This window comes from Gopherus flavomarginatus, chromosome 4 (assembly GCF_025201925.1).
Source record: "Gopherus flavomarginatus isolate rGopFla2 chromosome 4, rGopFla2.mat.asm, whole genome shotgun sequence".
Classification (NCBI taxonomy): Eukaryota; Metazoa; Chordata; order Testudines; family Testudinidae; genus Gopherus; species Gopherus flavomarginatus.
The window spans coordinates 38,779,253-38,803,513 of record NC_066620.1 but is presented as its reverse complement, the minus strand read 5'-3'; the positions used below and the strand labels follow the sequence as shown (position 1 = coordinate 38,803,513).

At 38.4% G+C, this 24,261-nt stretch overlaps 1 protein-coding gene across 2 annotated transcripts in view; it reads right to left on the bottom strand.

The window, feature by feature from the left end:
- Positions 1-24,261, bottom strand: part of SRBD1 (S1 RNA binding domain 1) — a 249,577-nt gene that overhangs the window by 2,697 nt on the left and 222,619 nt on the right. The window contains exons 21-22 of one of the 2 annotated variants that reach the window (XM_050951786.1): positions 23,607-23,783; positions 4,189-4,373 (exon numbers count right to left, since the gene is read on the bottom strand). In XM_050951786.1, the coding sequence (XP_050807743.1) occupies positions 4,189-4,373; positions 23,607-23,783 (362 nt within the window). Of the gene's footprint in view, positions 1-4,188; positions 4,374-16,199; positions 17,146-23,606; positions 23,784-24,261 lie in introns of those variants that run through there. The other variant, XM_050951788.1, reaches the window with a different exon arrangement.

Here is a 24,261-nt window from a genome sequence, read left to right as displayed (position 1 = left end):
AGCAAAGAGACAAGGAGAAATCTATGGAGAGCAGAGGTAAGGAAAATAAGAAGGAGTTTTCAATGTATATCAGAACAAAAGGAATCCTATCAATGTTATTGATCTATTATTAATTGGAAATGGTAGGAGTATCAATAATAATATAGAAAACAAAGTAGTGATGTAGTCATATCATTTAACACTCTTGTCATTCCAGTAGCTTCTCAGGAGGATGTTAAACAGTAGATACGGAAGTGAGACATTTTTAAATCAGCAAGTTCAGATACCTTACATCCAAGCATTTTAAAAGAGCTGACTGAGGAGCAACCAGGACTGTAAATGCTGATTTTCAATAAGACTTTGAACAATGGGGAAGTTTCAGAAGACTGTAAGAAAGCTAATGTTGTGCTAATATTTTTAAAAGGGTAAACAGGATGATCTGGGTAATTATAGGCCTGTCAGTCTGACATTGATCCCAGGCAAGATAATGGAGAGACGGATATGGGACTTGATTAATCAAGTATTAAAGGAGGGTGATGGTTTATGGAAAACAGATCCAGTCAAATTAATGTGATCTTTTCTGATGGGATTACAAGTTTGGCTGATAAAGGTAATGGTGTTGATGTCATATAATTAAACTTCTGTAAGGCGTTTGATTTGGTATTGCATGACATTTTTATTTAAAAAACCTAGAAAGATATAAAATTAACATGACACATATTAAATGGATTAAAAATGGTTAACTGATAGATCTCAAAATGTAACTGTAAACAGGAAATCATCAATTAATAGGTACGTTTCTAGTGGAGTCCCACAGGGATCGGTTGTTGGCTCTATTTTATTAATGACCTGGAAGAAAAAAAAAAATTACCACAGATAAAGTTTCCTGATGACACAAAAATTGAAAGAATGGTGAATAGTGAATCTGGATTGCTTGGTAAACTGGCACTAGTGATCCAGCTTTTTAATATGGCTAAATGTAAATATATTCATCTAGGAATACAGGCCATACTTACAAGACAGGGAACTCTATCCTGGGACTCTGAAAAAGATTTGGGGATCATAATGGATAATCAACTGAACATGAACTCCTAGTCCGATGCTGCGGCCAAAAGGGCTAATACAATCCTTCAATGCATAATAAGGGGAATCTCAAGTAGGTGCAGAGAGCTTATTTTACCTCTGCATTTGCCACTGGTGTGATCATTTCTGGAATAGTGTGTCCAATTCTGGCACCCACAACTCAAAAAGGATGTTGATAAGTTGGAGTGGATTCAGAGAAGAGCAATGAGAATGATTAAAGGATTAGAAAACGTGTGATAGTGAAAGACTCAAGGAGCTCAATCTATTTAGCTTAACGAAGAGAAGGTTAAGGGATGACTTGTTCACTGTCTATAAGTACCTACATGGGGAGAAAAATTAAACAGTAGCAAGCCACCAGGATCATGTGGTATCATCCAAGAGTCCTGAAGGAACTCAAATATGAAATTCGAGAACAATTTATCCTATTGTTTAAATTAGACTCTGTACCAGATGACAGTCAGATGGCTAATGTAAGGCTGATTTTTAGAATAGGCTCCTTAGGTGATCCTGGCAATTACAGACCAATAAGCCTAACTTCAGTACCAGGCAAACTGGTTGAAAATGTAGAATAGAATCATCAGACACATAGATGTATGCAATATTTTGGGGAAGAGTGAACATGGCTTTTGTAAAGGAAAATCATGCCTCACCAAACTAGTAGATTTTTTTAGATCAACAAACATGTGGACAAGGGTGATCCAGTGGAAACAGTGTGCTTGGACTATCCAAAAGCCTTTGACAAGCTCCCTCACCAAAGGCTCTTAAGCAAAGTAAGTTGTCATGGGATAAAAGGGAAGATCCTCTCATGGATCAGTAACTGGTTAAAAGATAGTAAACAAGGGTAGGAATAAATGGTCAGTTTTCACAGTGGAGAGAGGTAAAAAGTGGATTTCCCCAAGGATCTGTACTGGGACCAGTGCTGTTCAACACATTCATAAATAATCTGGAACAAGGGGTAAACAGTGAGAAGGCAAAGTTTGCAAATGATACAAAACTACTCAAAATAATTAAGTCCAAAGCTGACTGCAAAGAGTTACAAAAGGATCTCATAAAACTGGGTGACTGTGCAACAAAACAGCAGACTAAATTTAAAGTTAAAAATTGAAAGTAATGCACATTGGAAAACATAATCCCAAATAAATATATAAAAATGTTGAGGTCTAAATTAGTTTTTACCACTCAGCAAAGAGATCTTGGAGTCATCATGAATAGTTCTCTGAAAACATCTGCTCAATATACAGTGACAGTCAAAAAAGCTAACAGAAGGTTAGGAACCATTAGGAAAGGGCTAGATAGTAAGACAGAAAATATCATAATGCCACTATATAAATCCATGTTATGCCCACACCTTGAATACTGAATGCAGTTCTGGTCGTTCCAGTTCAAAAAAGATATGTTAGAATTGGAAAATGTACAGAAAAGGACAACAAAAATTATGAAGGAAATGGAACAACTTCTGTATGAGAAAAAGTTAAAAAGATGGGGACTGTTCAACTTCAAAAAGAGACGACTAAGGGGGGATATGATAGAAGTCTGTAAAATCATGAATGGTGTGGAGAAAGTGACGAGGGAAGTGTCATATACCCTTCACATAACACAAGAACCAAAGATCACTGAATGAAATCGATAGGTAGCAGTTTTAAAAACAAAGGAAGTACTTTTTCACACAACGCACAGTTAATCTGTGGAATTCATTGCCATGGAATGCTGTGAAACCCAAAAGAATAACTAGGTTAAAAAAATTTAGATAAGTTCATGAAGGACATGTCCATTAATGGCTATTAGCCAAGATGGTCAGGAACACAAACACATGCTCCCCATGTGTCCTTAAACAGCTGACTGCCAGAAGCTGGGAGTGAACAACAGGGGGGATGGATCACTTGATAAATTGCCCTGTTCTGCTCATTCCCTCTGATGCATCTGGTACTGCTATTGTCAGAAGACAGGATATTAGGCTTGATGGACCACCTGTGTGACCCAGTATGGCCATTCTTATGTTCTTAAGACATAAAGTTTTAACAATGGGTTAGGTCAGTTCAAAAAATTTTAATAAGTTAGTTCAATTCCAAAACAAACACAAATTCCTGTCTATATTAAGAAAACCATTTCTGAGCACGATTGCTACTAGCACAGTTTCCAGGCACAGGCCTTTTCTACAACAGATTGTTCCAAAAATCTTCCACCATTATACTGCCATTGGTGCATTAAAATCTGAATGTTTGCATTAAGAACTGTCATTTATTTTGGTGTTGGGTAACACAATGTATTTTTACGTTTATGGCTAGATATTCCATTTCACTGAAAATTAGACATTAGAGGTCCAGAATTAAATTACTACAAGATAGGAAATGAATTTCCAGGATCATTAGTGGGCTGCATTTATAAATAACTATAATGAAGCAAAACAATGAATGTTGAGAGAGTCGAAATATATTTTTCTCTTTTAGCATCAGTCTACTATTTATTATTACACGCCTGTATTTTTGTTGCCTACCTTTATCTCTTGCAGTTGTGAGAGGATAGAGCATATTCACTGTAAGGTTCATTGAACAATTGCACCTCCTGATATATCTGCCTCCTCTCCTATGTCTTCCTTGCTCTCCCCCACCCTAAACTGGTTTGCACTGCTGTGAAGATCTAACCAGTGTGGGTCATGAGTCATGTACTCCAATTAAACTCTTCTCTGAGGAGCGTGTGACCCAAACTTCTAATAAATCAGAATTTTACATTACTATTCCATAGATCTTTATTACTAGTGTTTTTGGTCGTCTCATGCTTCTCCCACAACAGCCAACAGTAGATTTAATCAGTATAGTCAACATATTATAACAGTCTTATCTGTTAAAAGCCATGCAGCCCACCTTCCTATGGCTTAAAAGGTCATGTTTTAAGACAGAATTCACACTCCTTAATTACCGAGCCAGCAAATACTATCTGACTGACTGCATGCTGAACTACATTCTTCTCCGTTAGACAGGATGAAGGGAGGGAGTCAGTTGGCCTACACATCCACTAAATCTACAGCTAGTTTAGAAGAAAACTTGCAGTTTAAAAATGAAACCCACAACATTCTAAATTCCAGACTACAAGAAAACTACCTTTATAAAGAAGGCATTCAGTTTTTACCTGTTCGGATGTCAAAGCCTTCAGGTTGAGTCAGACCATCAATGATTATTTGCAGTGTATGTACTGTTGTATTTAGTGTTTTTGCTGCTCCTTCTATTCCTTCTTTTTGAATTACAGCATTTACTTTTTGTTGCATATCAGGTTTTCCTATATCATTTGGGTTTCCTCCAATTAAAGTTAAAAACCTTGAGAATTAAAACAAAAAAGACAATAACCTGTAAGATCATTAGAGATATTTATACAGTCATCAGTGAGGATTGAAATCTTGCCAAGTTTAAAGTTCAAACTATTTTTGAACTCTTACATGCACAAAAACATTTCGTTTTAAAAAGTAACAGTAAGAAAAGCTTATTTCTTTCATCTTAGCATAACTCAAACATTCTGCACTTCTCAATTCACTTTCAGGCTGAGGCCACGCATGTAAAGTGTAAGTCTAAAATAACTTTTTCTGAAGAATATGAATGATTGAATACAAGGTTCAGAATAGAATCTACTTCTCAGGCTTAACTTTAGGACTTGCTATCCATGAGCCCTATTATTTCCAAAACGATTTCCTAGATTCATGCTGATTCATTTTATCCCAAAATTAATTAAATATTTACAGAAAAAATGCAACTTACCATGGACATGCCTTCAGAAAGTGAAAATTTCATCATTTTGTAATTCTTTTAATATGACTTTTAATTAATTCAATTAAAACAAAAATACAGTGAAGATAAGATAATATTTGCAAATCTTACAGAAGTTCAAAGAATCTTTTCTGGTTCTGAATTTTATATTTTAAAGAAGAGGATGAAAAAACTTTCCAAAATAATCTGCTGTCTCGGAGCTACATATAAAAGTTGGCTAATTATAATTAAGTGTTCAGATACTAACAGAAGAAAGTCACACCAGGGTCACTATTTGACTGATGTATTTCTTAGTCCACCAAATCAAGAAACTGCATAGGTTGGCTTAATTATCTAAAACTGAAAGAAAATATATTATATTTAATAATAAAGACACAAACACCCTGGCCATAGTTCTTGGGTTTTGAATACACAATGCACAAGAGCATAGTTAATTTACATGCATAGATATTGAAGGGAATTAGCTGATGAATATGATCACAAAGCATACATTTTTATGCTGTGTCTTACGTAACATTCATTTTATCAGTGACAATGGCTAAATATCCTCATATCAATAAAAGGATGAGAAATTCAAAACAAGTGGTTTTTAAATACTTTTTCTATTATGAAAAATAATGGAATATTATGTTTATAAAATGAAGCAATCTGTCCTTTCCTTAAAACTATTCACCACAGACATCTCTTAATTGCCTAGTCTTGGTGTTCAGTAAATAGACTTTTTTCACCAAATAGAACTCTGCTTGTTCAGGATTCACATGGGGTTTGATTATGCTTGTCCTTTATGAAGGTGCACAGGAGGGCAATGGGAAGGAACATGAAGACTTCCTCTGCCCTAGCATATTCTCCATAGCAGCCAGCCACAACTGCACTCAAGGAATCACAGGGGTCTGCTCCCTCTACTCTCCACCCCCAGGGTTCGTGGCCCTATCCCACACCTCTGCACCAGCCTGTGGAACAAAACCTGCACATAGGATGGAGGAAGAATGGGAATATGCTACATGCCACAAAGTGCTGTAGTAACAGGCACATCTCTTGCACAACAGGGAGCTGTAGGAGGCATTCCACCTCCCCACCCCCAAGACAATGCAACTGGTGATGGTGTGGGTTGTCTGGACTGGTGGGGAAAAGAAAGGTGGTGGCTCTTTTAATGGTTCCATTTCCCTTGGGAGTTGGATGGGAAGGCATCACTTGAGCTGGTGGGCAGGCCGGAAGCGTTCAAGTAAGCCACTGGCCCTGAACACTGTGGGAAGTTATATAAACTCTGTCTCCCCTCGCACCCACATGAGCACCACATATCCCTGGGGTTTCTGATCTGCTGCTGCAATAGTGCAAGTCACCTTTTTTGGGAATGGAAAGGAATTTTTCCCTCACTGCCAGATTGACCAGGGCTAGATGGTTGGGGTGTGGGTTTTTTTTTTTTTTTGGCCTTACACACACAGCAGCTCAGGGACCCTTGGGTAAGTCAGGAAGTAAGGTTTTAGTTGCCACAACTTAGCAGGTGTCCAGTGCAGGAGTTATTCCATAGGGCATACCCTAAAGAAGCTGGGAACAGGTTTGGGCTCCTAACATCTGGTACAGTGAGGAGACAATGGCCTTTCCCCTGCCCCTTAACAAGCTGTGGGTGCTGGGGACCAGCTGTGGAGGGTGGGGGGGTCTAATGGCAGTCCTTCAATAGGTAGAAAAGATTAAGGATGGAATCATGACCAGCACTGTAGGAATTATTGCCAGATGAATTAAGTTAATAAAGTTGTGGCCTAATTAAAAAACATCCCTTGCATCTTGTCTTTCTTCCCACGTCTGGGACAATGCATTCTGGCACTCCCCTGCAGCTGTAACCTCCACTCTACTCCCAGTGCAGGGCTGTGCCTTAAAGGCACAATTGAGATAAGTATTTTGTTCAGCATGAAGTATTATTTTTTTTCTACCTGAGGGGGGTCTACTTGACAATATAATGGATAGTTCTCCTCTTATGTGGCCTATCTTTGTATCTTTGTCTAGTTTTCTGCCATTAAGATAAGCTAATGTGTGAATCACTGACTTCCTCCCTTGAAACCAAAGACATTGCACTTCTGATGATGCAACTGAATGTGCCCTCTGTTCAACTGCTATTAGTGCATGCTTTTGTGTTCATGGTATAGATACATCATTTACAGAGGGGGATTGAAGAGATAAATATATATCAATCTAATTACTATACAACGTTGCAAATCTTAAATTGATATTGATCATGAGAACGACTTATTTTCTTTTTCAGAAAATGAAAACAAAGGAATATTAATAAAGGTAAAATGGCCTCATTGAAGTCAGTGGCTAAACTCCCATTTACTTTAATGGGGCCAGAACAAGAAATCAAGATTTATGAATTCTATTCCCAATTCTTCTACTGATTTACTATGTGACGTAGTCAATTCAGCCAGTGTCTCCCTCTCAGCTGAAATGTGGATAATGTCCCCTACTTCACAGAGGTAGCTTAAGCAACAGGATACTGTGGGTTTATAAACTATATTCTAAATGACTTTTTTCTAGATTCAAGTAACACCTAAGATTATTACATCTGAAAATTATTAGATAAAGTTATTTTCTCTATTTTTCAGGTTCTTTTCTCCTTTGATAGCAATTTGAGTATAGTCAATTTCACCTGATTGACCTGTAGGCAGTGTCAATCAACTTCCCCCATTCATGTGGCTCTTTCACACCGTAACAATGGAGAGAAAAGCATTAAAAAAAATTGAAAATGTGGCTACAAAACCACTAAAACCAATAATTCAGTGACAGGCATTGGCCCCTGAATCTCCATTAATTTATTTTAACTCAATCAACAGATTTCAACTTTTGGTGTCACTTTGCTATTTCTAAACCATTTTAACTGGATGGATAACAATGTAAAGTATCAAAGCAAATGCAATTTTTATCAACACTATTACTGCCATTCACGTAAGCATGCCGGTATTTCCTTAAACCAGTTGCAACTGTTATCCAAAAGAAGCAGCACTACTAAGATGAAAAAGGACACGTATTATTCTCCTTCTACCTGAAAAGAACATTCATGGGGCTGTATAGACAATACTGAAAATGTGTGCAGGCCTGTGCAGCATGCTCTGCACAGCACAGCTGAGAGAGAACTGCTTGCTGGTAAGTGCTGAAAGATGGACAATGCCACACTAGAACGCCAGTGGCAGGCAACAGCTGCCTGAGCTTTGACTGACATGGCAGATGTAACATGACAATCCCTACAAACAGTCAGCCTCCTGACTCAACATTCTAAATAATATATGCTTCACAAAGCAGACCTATAAACAAGTCTGCTGACATTCGTGCACTTCGCTTCATTTTTACCAGAAATGGAAATTCAGCTTGACTACCTTCAAGTAACATTTTTTCACCATTAGAATGTCATAGAAGTGCATTCATATTGTAAATCAATAACAGGGCACATTTCACTGTTAATAAATGTTACCACATGGAACGTTCACAGATGTACAAAAAATTATGTACAGATCTTTCAAATGTGTGGATAATATAATCAGGATGTACAGTATTGTGTGCAGATTTTTCGGAAGAAAAACAGTTAGTAAGAAATAGGACTCCGAGTAAGCCCAGGAGCCTGATCCTTAAATCCTTCTTCACACAAATAAATTTTGGTTTTGGAATCCCATTGAAGATAATGGACTACTTGAATGAATAAGACTTACTCCTATGAGTGACGATGGTAGGAGTCAGGTCCTAAATTACCAATCACAGTTATCTGAATCATTTAATACTGTTAAGGTCATGAACAGCAATTTGGTTTCAGTTCAGGAAGGTACTGAAGCAGATGCCTAACTTTAAATATGAGACTTAACACTGACTTCAGTAAAACTACTCAAGTTCTTAAAGTAATGCATTTGCTTCGGTACCTTCCTAAACTGGGGTCTTTTCAGAGGAACTTGTCTTTGCCTAAATTCCTTTCATTAACAGCTCATAATACTGACAGCTATGATAAAACTAGAATCTCTGTCGTATTATAAAAATGCCCAACACCAACAAATATAAGCATCTTCAATAGAAACAATAAAATTCTTATTTTAGAGATTCTCAATCCTTTAGGTCCTGATAAGAAACTAGATGCTAAAATATTTCCATATAAAGATATTACTTAAGTGATTATAGTGATTACAGATGTAATTTTTAAAAAGAGACTGTTTAATCTGGTTCTATATTTCATACATCATTTTTCACTCAAACACGTTAAGTGGCATTTACAACAAAAATCGATATAAAGCACAAAGTTCTTGCTCAGCAGTAATGCGTTATATTGATCATCAATATTTTTAAATGTCATTGCTTAAGAACAAAGTTAAATGCTCTCTTATTTATAAAACTTTCTTGGGGTTACTGCAAGGTCAGAAAAACTACAGTCAGAAAAGAAAGGTTTTGATATTGTTAGAAAAAATAAGAATAGACTGTGTGACAAGCAACTTCCCTTACTATGGTTTTAGTTATGTTAAACTCTTAATCTGGATGATACTATCTTTGAAATCATAATTTTAACAAGTTTGACAGGTCCAGTTCTGCAAGAAAGCAAATTATAGACCCCATAAAAAACAAACAAACAATCTCCCCTCCTCTAAGTATTTTCTTGTGTATGCATATGAGTAAAGTAACAAGTTGTAATTAGTAGTTAAAATATAGTTTAGCAACAGCTATCATCTCTCTCTAAAAACCCAATAATGTTTAAAAAGTTCCACAAAAATTGACATGTGAAAGGTGAGATTCTTCATAATTTTGATCAATCTTATAAAGTAGGCTATATTGTCCCCTCATCCTTAGATACTGATTGTTTGACTTAATGGTGAATCCTTTTCATAAAAAGGAATGTCAACGAAGGTAAAGCTATCAGAATCTTGTTTTTTTAAAAAAATCAAAATAGCAGGAGGTTAGCACATACTACTCATGAATTTCTACAGCAAGCTTTCATTTCTACAGCAGCCTTTGGGATGTTACAGAACATGCAGAAATGCTCATGGCTAAGTCACTGATGTTTTTATTTAATACATAATTTCATCCATCTTACTCAGATAAAGTAAAAATGTAGCATAGATGTAACAAATAAGCACATCATGTTCTCTTAACATACACATCTGCATAAAATTATAACACAGACCTTGCAGTGCTTAAAGAAAATGCAAATTTATGAACAGAACGCAAAGATCATTAGAAAAAGCAACAATTATTTCCAGTGCATTTAAACTTTTTTTTTTTTTTTTTTTTACAAGAAGCAGCTTCTTTGTGATATACAGTAGTTCTTAAAGCTACATAAGGGTTTTAGTCACAGTGATTCTGTTTTATGTAATCATTTCCAGCAACATGACTTAAGAGCTAAGAGTACTGGGTTCATTACATGAAAGCAACATGATATGCCATTAAATCTTATCATAGGGCACACATGAATTAATGGTGATGCAACACTATCACTTCTAAAACATAACTTTGTATTAGCATGTGCATAGTTAGACAGAATGTATATATTTGCGAGTACCAAATAAAAGTTAAACTATATGGACCAAAGGAGTCATAAATATCTAGTAATAGTTTCAAGTAAAAATTAAAACATTATTAATTTATAAAGGAAATTAAAGATTTTTGTAGTGTTGCTACAAAACAACATAACAATATAAATCCTTAATATTTCAACTACTGTCGTGGATTATATAAATGTCAAGTAGTATTTGCGTACTACTCTAAGCTAACTGGTTGCCAAATATATGAAAATATATAAATGGGTTAGAAAAACACTCTGGTATGAATATTTAACAGGTCTTGATATTTATAGCTATATATTTATTAGGGCTGTCAAGCAATTAAAGCAATTAATTGCACTGTTAAACAATAACAGAATACTATTTATTTAAATATTCTGGATATTTTCGACATTTTCTAGCATATTGATTTCAATGACAACACAGAATACAAAGTGTACAGCCTGCTTTATATTTTTTTCTGATTACAAGTATTTGCACTGTAAAAAACCCAAAAGAAATAGTATTTTTCAATTCATCCAATACAAGTACTACAGTGCAATCTTCTTATCACGAAAGTTGAACCTACAAATGCAGAATTATGTATAAAAAATAACCGCATTCTAAAATAAAACTTTTTGAAATATATGGCAGATTGCAGGTAAAACAGAGCAGGGGACATACAGTAACTCCTCACTTAACGTAGTTATGTTTCTGAAAAATGCGACTTTAAGCAAAACAATGTTAAGCACATCCAATTTCCCCATAAGAATTAATGTAAATGAGGGGGTTAGGTTCCAGGGAATTTTTTTTCATCAGACAGAAGACTATATTATATGTATATATACACACACAGTATAAGTTTTAAACAAACAATTTAATACTGGTACAGTGATGATGATTGTGAAGCTTGGTTGAGGTGGAGGAGTCAGAGGATGGGATATTTTCCAGGGAATGCCTTACTGCTAAATGATGAACTAGCAACTGGCTGAGCCCTCAAGAGTTAACTCTCACACTCTAAAGGGCAGCAAGAACGGAGGGAGGGGAGACAGCATCGCAGACAGAGACACACACTGTGTGTGTGTGTGTGTGTGTGTGTGTGTGTGTGTGTGTGTGTGTGTGTGTGTGTGTGTGTGTGTGTGTGTGTGTGTGTGTGTGTGTGTGTGTGTGTGTGTGTGTGTGAGAGAGAGAGAGGCGCATTTTCCCTTTAAGTACACTGCCCTGTTAATTAGATCAGCTTGCTGAGACCCCAGCTGCTGCAAGCAAACTCCCTCCGTCCTGAGTCCTGTCGTGTGACCCCCCCTGCTTTATAGAAGATGGGGTAAGCGGGGTGCAGGAGCAGTGGGGAGGGGGACACCCTGACATTAGCCCCCCTCTTCCTTCCCTCCCCCCCTGCACAGCAAGCAGGGGTCTCGGGAAGCAGCTCCAAGGCAGAGGGCAGGAGAAGCACATGGCAGTGGAGGAGAGACAGCTGCAATTGCTAGCCTGCTGGGCAGCTGCTGCACATGGAACTTAGGAGAGTGGGAGCTCACAGGGGTAGCTGATAGGGGGCCTGCCGGTCCATCCTGGTTCCAAGGCTCCACCAGCTAGCTGCACCAGGCTGCTCTTCCTGCAAGGAGTGGACAAAGCAGGCGACTGCCAAATGACATTAGAAGGGAGCATGGCACAACTTTAAACGAGCATGTTCCCTAATTGATCAGCAACATAACAACAAAACAATGTTAACCAGGATGACTTTAAGTGAGGAGTTACTGTACAATTCTCCCCCAAGGAGTTCAGTCACAAATTTAATTAACACATTATTTTTTAACTAGCATCATCAACACAGAAGCATGTCCTCTGGAATGGTGGCCAAAGCATGAAGGGGCATATGAATGTTTAACATATCTGACACATAAATACCTTGAAATGCCGGCTACAAAAGTGCCATGCAAATACCTGTTTTCACTTTCTGGTGACATTGTAAATAATAAGAGGGCAGCATTGTCTTCTGTAAATATAAATAAAAGTGTTTGTCTTAGCAATTGGCGAAAAAAGTAGTAGTACTGAGTGGACTTGTAGGCTCTGAAGTTTTACAATGTTTCGTTTTTGAGTGCAGTTATATAACAAAAAAAAATCTACATTTGTAAGTTGCACTTTCATGACAGAGATTGCATTATATAGTACTTGTATGAGGTGAATTGAAAAATATGATTTCTTTTGTTTATCATATCTACAGTGCAAATATTTATAATAAAAAATAATATACACTGATTTCAATTACAACACAGAATACAATATATATGAAAATGTAGAAAAAAATCTAAAATATTTTATATATTTCAATTGGTATTCTATTGTTTAACAGGGCGATTAAAACTGCGATTCATTGCGATTAAAATTGTGATTAATTGCGATTAATTTTTTAATCACGATAAATTTTTTGAGTTAATCACTAGTTAACTGTGATTAATTGACAGCCCTAATATTTATATATAGATATGTAGTCCTTAAACATTAAGATAATTTATTATACATTAAAAATTATGTATCTGAGAAATAACTTTTAACGGAAATAAACAACTATTGGTATAGTTATTATACCGTACCGTAGGTAGTTTGCTAATACTCTGTATTTACATTGTAGTTATGCTTTTTGACCCTTATAATTACTGCACTTTCACCTAATAAGATATCAAAGATAACTACATGACAGAGCAATTACCATATTAATACATGTATTTCTAGAATTCAAGTGCATTATATATGATACTAAATAGATAATAAGTTTCAGTAATGTAGTTGATTTAGTGGTTATTAATTATTAAAAAAGCACAACCACGATAACTATTTTAGCTGGAACAAAACTCCAATATTTTTCCTTCAAAACTTTTAGCTGCTTTTCATCCAACTTATAGAGCTGAATGAAGTTTTTCAAATGTTGACAATTCAATGAAAAATATCACCTTTTCTGACCAGCTTTAGGGTATGGCTACATTTGGAATTTCGGAGCGCTGCCGCGGCAGTGCTTTGAAGTGTGAGTGTAGTCAGAGCGGCAGCGCTGGGAGAGAGCTCTCCCAGCGCTGCATGTAAACCACATCCCTTACGGGTGTAGCGTGCAGTGATGGGAGCCGCACTCCCAGCGCTGCTGCCCTGATTACACTGACGCTTTACAGCGCTGTATCTTGCAGCGCTCAGGGGGGTGTTTTTTCACACCCCAGTTGCAGCGCTGTAAAGTGTGAGTGTAGCCAAGGCCTTAGTAATTATATTGCAATTGCAATGTAATTACAATCACTGTGATAAAATACACCCCAATAATAAGACTTGTAAAGTATATGTATGAGGTACAAATATGTATTTTAAATGATATATGTTGAAGGCCAACATTTTCAAAAACAGGGTCTCTATAACCAGGCTACTAAATTATTATTCAGATATCTAAATGAGCAACCTGATTTACAGAAGTGCTGAGAATCAAATACAGTGTTTCCCAATATGTTGAATGGTCCTTCTTCAGCAAGTGCTTAAGTACTTTGCTGAACTGGGGCCACTTGTAGCCACTGGGTGCTCAGCACTTTTGAAAATCAAGACACTTATTTAGGTGCCTAAATAAGGAGATATTAGTCTTCTTTTAGAAAATATAGGCTTGAAAGTCTGTACCTTAAGGTTAGCAGCAAGTATCATGAAGTGCATAATCTGCGTCATAATCTGCACTTTTAAGTTCCTAAACATAGGAGACTTATTCTGAAAGAAGGTTTTGCAGGACTCTGCATGTTATATTATTGAATCCAAATGGAGTCCTGGGGATGGGGGTGGGGGGACAAACAGACACTTATTTTTCTCCTTAAACAACCGAGCGCACATTCACTGCACAATCTGGAAAATCACAAAATGTTAGACAAAGATGCTTTCTAGTTTAGTTCGAAAAACCTTATTATTTATTATAGTACCATGCAAAATGTGCTACACCAGGGGTAGGCAATCTGTGGCACGTGAGCTGACTTTCAGTGGCACTTACACTGCCCAGGTCCTGGCCACTAGTCTGGGGGACTCTGCATTTTCATTTAATTTTAAATTAAGCTTCTTAAACGTTTTAAAAACTTTATTTACTTACATACAACAATAGTTTAGTTATATATTATAGACTTATGGAAAGAGACCTTCTAAAACATTAAAATGTATTACTGGCATGCGAAACCTTAAATTAGAGTGAATAAATGATGTCTCGGCACACCACTTCTGAAAGCCTGCTGACCCCTGTGCTACACATCATACAAAGACATTGGAAGGAGTGGTTCTCTGCACGGGCTATTCCTTTTTGCATGAGAAAATATTTTACAAAAAATGTATTGTATTAAAAAGTTATCATATGAAATTGTTTATTTTTAAACAAAATAAGCCAGCATTTATTATACACTACTCCGATTCAAATTATTCAGAGCAAAAGTCCACATTACAGATTCATGACATACAAAATCATCCATTTTTAAATAATGTCCACCAACATTTAAAACCACTAATTTTCTTTTTCTGAAATATTTTATTGCTTTAAAGGCCACAGAGGATTTTGTTGTTGTTTGTTTTAAAATTTGGTTAAAAAATTGTTCCCAAGTGGAGACTCTGCTTGCCAAGTTTCAGACCAGAACCAATTTTACGGCTGATTTAGAAACCCCTGAAAAATAGAGGGTTTCATAATGGAAATACTTAGGTAATCTTTACTAATAAAGTACAAATGGTGCTGATATATTGATTCATGGCATTAAGTCTTCTTAACTCAAAATCTGTACAATTGCTGTAAAAGAATTAGAAAACATTTTAAAGATGATTTAATATGCTATACAAATCAAAACATTATCAAAACATTTTTTGTTCGTGGTTTCACGCTATCAAAGCCTTGCTTTGTGATCCATTCTAATCAAACTCGGAATATGTTCAAATATTCTGAATAAAAAAAGAAAAGATAAAGAAATGGCCTTTTAGATCTTAAACCAAAGGCATTTCTGCCTAAGCCCATCCTAGGCAGCATATTTTCCTGAAAAGCTGGGACTACTGTGTTTTAAGTTTCTGAAAAGTCTATTTATGAACACCAGCTTACAGTGGCACATCCTTCTCCATACAATTAATACACCATGTACCAGGTATCCAGTTTTTGAAGACATATTGTAAAAGAGCCACTAGAAAAACTAAGGAAACATTTAGGAAGTCCTAAAGAAGTTAGAACAAGGTAACAGTCATATGCCTATAATCTGAGACTTTAGAAGGAAAGGCAACATTTCTTATCATGGTATCCATCTACTGGACTCAGTTGGTTTCTAATCACTAAATGTAAGCTTTTAAAAAATAGTATATATGTATCCCATGGAAAATACTCATTGATAAGGATACGATTCAGTCACTGAAGTCACAGATTCCGTGAATTTCTGGGACCTCCATGACTTCTTCTGAGCAGCTGTCAACCCCGGGGCAGCCAGAACAGCTTATTGGCAGCCACTCCCAGGGCTGCTGGAGCAGTGGGGAGGTAGCGGGAGGGGAGCAGAGGATGCGGCACCGGAACAACTGACCGGCAGCCAGCCCCAGGACTGTCAAGCAGCTGACCGGCGGCCAGCCCCAGGACTGCTAGAGCAGCAGCGGGGCTGGAGCAGCTGCTAGCTCTGGCAGTGCTCTGTTTGTACCCCCTTGGTATTTTTAGTAAAAGTCAGGGACAGGTCACTGTTTATTGTCCACAACCTGTCCTTGATTTTTACTAAAAATAGCTATTACAGAATCTTAACCATACTCATTTTTAAAGGATGGCAACCAGCATATGTATATGATGTACACAAACTGCAACATCTGGCATGCTGGTTATATTTCAACGAGACTGACAATTTGGGAATCTTGTGCCTCTGTTTATAAAAGGGGTTTAAAGATGTGGTTTAGCATTATGCAAGTGGGAATGTTCTTTTGCAAATTATATAATTGTAAGACTTGTGTCTAGTATAAGCTGATGTTACTTAGTATGTAGCCAACCACACTGAGAGAGAGCTCTTTTAAATGTGTTTACTAGATTGCTTAAACTAAAGATTTATGCTTCAACCATATTTTGTGTATCTTTGTTATCAACACTCAGGTTTGGTTTCAACAATAAACTTAATCATATGCTTAATATTAAGCACATACTTAAGTCGCATTGAAATGAAGTGTCTGAAGTTAAATGCTTTGCTGAATTGGGCCTCATCTGGGTGTTATTTTAAGATGTGATTATTTCTGTTTAGGTCTCATCTTTTACATTTGCTGAGGCAAGGGCTAGCGATGACTGTTACAAGAGTATACTCAACAGCCAATGCCTGTTACAGAGTAGATTCAACAGCTAATGGGCAGTATCCCAGCTTTTATGTAACTGAATTTCACCCCCTAAGGAGCCTGCACTAAGGGTGGGGGATGATGCCCTGGGAGATGGTAACAGAAAATTTTGCTTTCCAGGGAGGGAGGCAGCAGAAGAAGGGTGGATTTCCCAATCTCTACTTTCTGCCACTGAACATTTGCTTCTGTGCCCTTTCAATTACCTCCCTGGTTTGCATAGTTCCGATTCCATCAAGGGGGACGACACTCAGTTTTCCCAAACGGGGTGACTACAGGAAGGAGGTAGAAATTCAGTTAATTGGCACCGTGTCCCACCATTTGCCAGTACAGTGAAAAGAACTGTTGGATTCCATTTTATAATGCAATACTCAGAGTAAGTATGTTTATTTTACAGAATGTGAGAAGTCTTGTGACACTGCTGTTTTGTTTACTTCATGGCAGAATTCCCAGAAGCACCCCCGTTACTCTTGCAGGTTGTTCTACCGAACAAGAAGATTGACCTCTAGCTGCATAAGGAAAAAAAAACCTTACTCACTTCTACTGGGGGAAAAATACAGTTGCAGTGAAATGAATTTCAGATTTATAGACAAATTAAACCACTCATTTTAATCCTCATCCAATGTTCTCAATGGCTCCAGTGCACATTAGGAATTTATCATACAAAAATAAACCACGAAAATGTTTTTGATATAAAGCGGAGTTCCAAAGGTTTTTGAAACGATCAACATCTTTAAAAACAAAATTAGTTTCCAGGCAATGACTCTGACTTCAACAGGGCTACTTGTATCAGTAATACAAGCAAAATTTAGTCCATTATCTTTCAGTTGCTTTTTCATGAACATAGATCCAGCAACGAAGAATTATGCCCTCCATGTGATCCAGAGCTCATTCAGTCAGTGAGACTATTTCCATTGACATCAAAGGGCATTGGATCAGGCCCCATAAACTTAACCAATGTTGAAGTTTGAAGTATTAGTAGAATTTTATCCTTAAACCATATTTATCCAACAAACCAGAATGAGTCTAGAACAGCTGTTTCATGAATTCTGCTTAATTACACAGGTTATAAGCTATTTTTAAGTGCTGTTTTCTTTTTAATCCTTCAAAATACAGATAAAGAAAAAAATTATTGACAATAATATTTAAACTGTATTAAAGTTGTGATGTAAATTGCCAGAAGAAAGGAAATTCAGTTTACACTGTCCTAATGTCCTAATGAATGTCAATTTTAATATTATATTTCCTGTCCTTTGTCAATTTTCTGCAGAACTATAACTTTTCTCTCAAGTGTAGCTACCTGCAATCAATAATATTGTTCATCTGAATGAAACCTTTGGGAAATGCCTATTGCATCCAGATACATCACATTAGCAAAAGGCACTGCCAACCTATAGCATAAACTCAAATAAAAGGGAATTGGTATTAAAAGCTTATTAAAATAATTTACAGATATCGTTATTATTGCATTTTTACCTTCATGTTATGGGTGAGTACATGTTCACATCTAGTTTACCCAGGAGCTTTTCTATCATTGACTGAAACTAAAATAAATAAATGTCTAATGTAACAACCATGCACTAGTCAGAAAAGTCAAGACTAATGCAATGCCTTCCCCGACTGGAAGTAATCCTAGGAATGGTTTCATTGTTCACTTACTTTAAGTTACCTACTTGGTTAGTTCATTATCTTTCTTGCTCTTCACTTTAGTTAGATTCTCCATTTCTCCACACCTAAGCAACAGAATCAAGTGGTGTGCTTCTGTGTAAGCATACCAGATGACACAATATTTACAACTTTAACATTGGTCTAAATATTTCAGCAGAAATATTTACATTGAGAAGCCAAAATGCTCAGTCAGAAGCACAATGGGCAGAATTATTCAGCCAGAAAAATGTCTTTTAATTACTGTATTAGAGACTAAATTATATGAAACATAGCATGGTTGGCAGCCGTACCACGTTGCTGTGGTCACTTCAGAACTCAAAAAGCTAAACAGGGTCAGCACATAGATGAAAAAGCTCCAAGGAACTTTTAGGTGGCGCATGAAGTGGAGCTGGTGATTCAGTAGGTGGCAGTCTTTCCTCTGAATAACTGCAAAGACAGTACCTCATATGATGTTAGCAAACACTAGCCCATGGATCAGTTATCAAACGAAGGTCCTTACCACTTCTGTCAATTAAAGACTCCATGACACTTTTTCTAACTGGCCTGCACAACTCGTAAAGCGGCGAGGGCCACACTACTCCAAAGAAAAGAGCTGAGGGCCGAAACCTCCCGGCCCCACAGAAACACCCAGCCTCAGGGCCACTCAGCCCTGCGGAAACAAACCCTCCTTCCCCAGCGCCGCCCCACCAAAACAGCTGTGACACAAAAAGGAAGGTTGGGGGTGGGGAGGTGATACTTTATTTTAAATCAGCTGGGGGCTCCCAGCTGAAGAGGTGGCTGGGAGCCCTCAGGCTCAAATTAAAGGGCCCGGGGCTCCAGCAGCTGGGGGAACCTGGCATGGCCGGCTCTAGGTTTTTTGCTGCCCCAAGCAAAAAAAAATTTGGCTGCCCCCCGTCCCAGCCCTGGGCTCCCCCCTACATCCCCCTGCTGCCCCAGTCCTGGGCTCTCCCCCCACCGACCCACACCCCCTGCCGCCCCAGCGCTGGGCCTCCCCCTTTCTTCCCCACCAGTGCCCTCCCTCTACCCCGCTGCTGCCCCAGCCCTGGGCTCCCCCCACCAGTGCCCCCCCCACCTCCTGCCAACCCAGCCCTGGGTCACTGGTAACGCTCCCAGGGCAGGTCATTCAGCAGGAATTTTGGATGTGCACAACACACAGACAGGATTGGTTCCCATATGGTTACAGAGCTGCAGTGAAGTGGAACAATTTTCAGCTTGTGTGATTGGAGGATATCTGGATGCATATTATAACACTGTCCTCCATAAATGAGGAAAAGTTGAGGTGCCTTTATTATTCTTTTGTTCCACTCTTTCTTTCTATGGGGAATTTGCCAATGCAATATCACTGTCTTCCTTTTAAACAAACAAAAAGGCAATGGCTGTTGAAAATAGCAATTCCAGTCCTAATAAGCATTTCTTGCTCAATTTTATCCTACTTTTTCTACAGCAAGTTACAGTGGATCCGTATATTTGATTTGAGAGAAATGAAGTAACAGCTGCCCAAACTGAGCTTGAGCACTCCTGAATTTTGAGGTGTTCAAATCTGGAAGGCAGGTGCTTGGGGGGGGGGAGGGGGGAGCGGCATGGGCTTAGCAGAGGAGCATGGCAGCAACGTGACTGGAGCTGCATGGAGCCAGACACAGCGGTCTGAGTGGCACGGTAAGGGGCCGGTGGGTTGGAGAAGGGGTAGAGGGGTCCAGGGGGCAGTCAAGGGACAGGGAGCAGGGGGGGTTGGATGGGGCGGAGATTCAGGTGTGCAGTCAGGGGACAGGCAGCAGTTGGATAGGCATGGGAGTCCCATGGGTTTATCAGGGGACAGGTAGGGGGTGGGGTCCTGGGGGAAAGTTGGGGGGGTCTCAGGAGGGGGCAGTTGGGGACAAGGAGGAGGGAGGGTTAGATAGGGGCAGGGGTTTCGGGAGGGGGCACTCAGGAGACAAGGAGCAGCGGCATTTAGATAGGGGTATCAGGGGACAAGGACCAGCGGTGTTAGATAGGGGGTGGTAGTCCTGGAGGGCAGTTGCAGCAGGGGTCCGGTGAGGGGGCAATCAGCGGCTGCGGGCCGGGATTAAAAGGGCTCTGGGCTGCCTGCAGCCGCGAGGGGGGGGCCCTGAGCCCTTTAAATCCCAGCCGTGGCTGGGAATCTCTGCGGGCAGCCCAGAGCCTTTTGACTCCCGGCCGTGGCTGGGATTTAAAGGGCTCTGGGCTCCCCTCCGCTGCGGGAAGCCCAGAGCCCTTTGATTCCCTGCCGCGGCCGGGATTCTAAGGGCTCTGGGCTGCCTGCAGAGAGCCATGTACACGGGATTTAGAATCCCCTCACGGGCTGCACAGTGAGGCTCCGCGGGCCGTATGCGGCTGTTTTATAAGATGTGCTAACCCTGGGGTCCTGGCCAAATTCTAAATCAGGTAATCCCTCTGGAATTTCAGCTGGATATGATGATTAAGATTCTTATTTACACTAAAATTCCTACACCCCACTTTCCACAGAAAGAATAATATAAAGGGGCCTTGATGTAAATAAGAATAAAGATCTATTATTCTTTATTTTCTATCTTTCTTTGGTCTATGGAGGTGCTGCATACTATTATATAACTGTTGTATTCCACATAAAAAATGGCCGTACTTCTGTTTCCTGAAGTGGGGCTTAATTATAGTATTAACACGAAAACCAGAAAGTGAAATTGACTATAGGAAAAAGTGAAACTAAGTAGTCTCTGTTCAGTTTTCAAGCTGAATGAAATGTAAAACCAAAACAAACTGCATGAATGCAGACAGGTAATTAGAGTTTAAAATTATTTCATTTTTAAATGTGCAATATTATTTTTAACAATTCTTATGTTTAAATCTAACAAAGTCTCTTTCATGTTTTGAGAAGTTCTGGTTTGCCAAGTGAAATGGAATCTAACACTCAACTCAGGCACATTTCTCAATGTTTCTCTGTAACATAATAATTTTTGGACATTACAGCTGATTAAATAAAAAATTTCAGGGAATATTCTACGCATCAATGGCCAGAATCCTATTGATTTTGGTGAAAAAATCAGAAAAACTGAAAGGGAGAATGGAGGACACACACAGAACCCCTAGAGAAGGGAGAATGGAGACTGCAGTATGGGGGTAAGGGGAAATGGGGGACATAAAGAGTCCCTGGCATAGAGGGAGAATGGGGGACCCTAGTACTGGGAAAGGGGACATAGACGGAGCCCATGGCAGGAGGGAGAGGATGGGGTGGGAGTTGCAAGGAGTCCCTGAAATAGAACAGGATGGGAAGGTCATGAACAGGAAGGCAATGAAGTAATCCAAGGAACTCCTAGTGTCTGCAATGCACTTAGCCTACAGAAGCAACAAAATGTGCATTGATTGCGACCTTCTAGTAAGATATTATAGAAGTGCCAAGTACTTATTAGAGTATAACAACATTACTTTAAATATAGAATATGGTCTTATACAGTCTGTATACAATTATCTAACTGTAAATGCTTTTTTTTTTTTTAATTTAACCATCCTACTTAATAACATAGAAAACACAAACTTCTTGTTCCTCTGGACACAGTGATACCAAAGAGTTCACAAGAACCCCAAAACGTCTAACTGCTACTTAAATTAATTCCAGGATAGTTTACAAAAAGTACCTGTTCAGTTTCAAAAATAAATAGGCACTACTTAGTTTATAGGAGGAGATAATGTTTTCTCATGAGGAAAGAAGAGTCTAATTTCAACCTTAGGGTGATGATAGAGAAGATCACATCTTAAGTAAGCATTTACCAGCTGCTTTACCCCCTAACAAGGAAGGCACACATGGTCTCTGAATTACTGTTTTTTGTCACCTACAAGAAAAAACATTTTCCTCTCTCAGCAAAAGGTCCCATGCTAAAACTTCCAAGTATTTGGAATTTAATACAGACATCTTAGCACCTGGTAAGATCTGAATTTAATTTTAAAGGCTAATGATAATGACACATTCATAAACGTGCAGATACACATACACAAACATATACACATTTATTTTAATGGACAATCTTTATTGAACAAAGAAAGTCTGTTTTATTTAGAAGGCAATCGCTCTTATGCTTAGACTAGCCAACACATTAACACACTGTATTTATTTGCAATTGGTGATTCTTTAGTACCTTAGCATAATCTGAACTGCATTTAAATGGTATTACTTTTAGGAATAAAGAAAACCATGGCTCAATTACCTTCAGGCAAAGACCGTATGGAGACCAGAATCGATAATAAATTCAGTATTAACTAGATACTTTTTCTGTTTGTTTACTTTGCTAAGCACAAGTTACACTTACCTGAAATGAGGGCTTCTGATTACAGTGTAAACGTCTCTGAAACAGATTTATTACTAACAAATCACAGATGCATGAAACACTTTGCTGATGGCCCCTCTTTGCTCTCATGAATAGTAAGGTGCTGCAGGTTCCACTGTGATAAACAGATTGCCAAGCAAGGCTGGGCACAATCAGAGACACTGAAGCACGTTTGCTGGGTATAAAGTGATCCAATCCCGCTGATGTAACACCCAGTTTAACTCCCACAGCTTTGCTGAAAAGAATTTTACACCTACTACTATCATCACTTGGTGGCATTGCAGGAGAATTTAAATGGATGGAGAAAAACGGAAGGGAAATAATACTGCACAAAACATTAGGTTACAGAAAATGCAAACAGTGCCTTTTTTATTTATTCCCATAATATACAAGATGGGGCTGGGACAGAGCCACAATTTTTCAGATTTATAGAACAATCAGCAGTTTGCTTCTGCACTTGATCAAGCAGAGAACCTGAATGGTATGGGGTATGGCATAATGGAGCTGGCAAATGGACGGAAAGGGGCTCAGTATTGGTGGCAAGGTGATGAGAGTCATACTTGGAAGAAAAAGTGAGAGGGCTAGTGGGAAGAAAATTTGCTTGTATTTTAATAGTTGGAATGTCCAAAGATACAGCATAATGGCACTCTGATTCACTAGTGCAGTCTGTGTGTTCTAGGTAAACTTTGGAACACGTTTTCCTCACTGAAATAAAATTACAAAAACACACAATATTTGTCTGAAAATCGCCCTTTTTTGAAAAGCTTAGAAAACATATAAAAGGACAAACAAAATGGATTCCAGTCCTTCGTTCACATGGGAACGTCCCTCTTTTGGGGAAGGGTGAGATTAGTGCACATGTACGTTAACGCATATGTATTCTGGGTCCCCAAAAGTTTAACAAATTTCTCCATTATGTAAGAAAAATCACTGCTCACTGTTTAAAAGACTAATTGCATAAACTGCTCAGAAACTCTGCTATTGCTTACCTCTTTGCAATGTCATATGACTCTGGGTGGATACAAGTTTGGTCCAAAGGATTTGGCCGAACTGCAACTTTTGCTGCTGGTTTGCTCTTCTTTTTGCCCCATTTTTCACTTGTGACTTGAACATCTGCTTTAGCCATAAGTGTATGACCTTCTGCTGCAAGCTTAGTTTGCTGATTGCTGTCAAAATTCAAAAAGAGACATAGTTCTTGGTATATGAACACCCTTACAAGTGCCCACACACACAGACAGTGATCAGCTTTTGCAATCTGTTCATTCCATAAAGATTTAGCCCTTAATTGCTCATTTTTTTAAAATTACAAAATAAGATTGTGTTCTGGCTCCTTCTCATGGGAAGGAGAGGGTAAAAGCATAATATGATACTCAATATAAACTATTCACAGCGTGAACATAGGGGCCTTTGTTAAGAAGCATTAAAATGGCACAGCGGCACATTCACAAGTCCACTTAAAAAGTTATGGGAAGTGTGTCTCTCGGTTGCATCTAACTGCTGAACAATGCAGGGATTATATGGTTACAGGCAATAGAAAATAGCAACAAATGAAACAAACAAAACCACACCATTAAATTAGAGTAGAGGACTTAGAAATAAGTCTTGGGGCTAAGCTCGAGACAACTGACTGCCAGCTTTGCCACA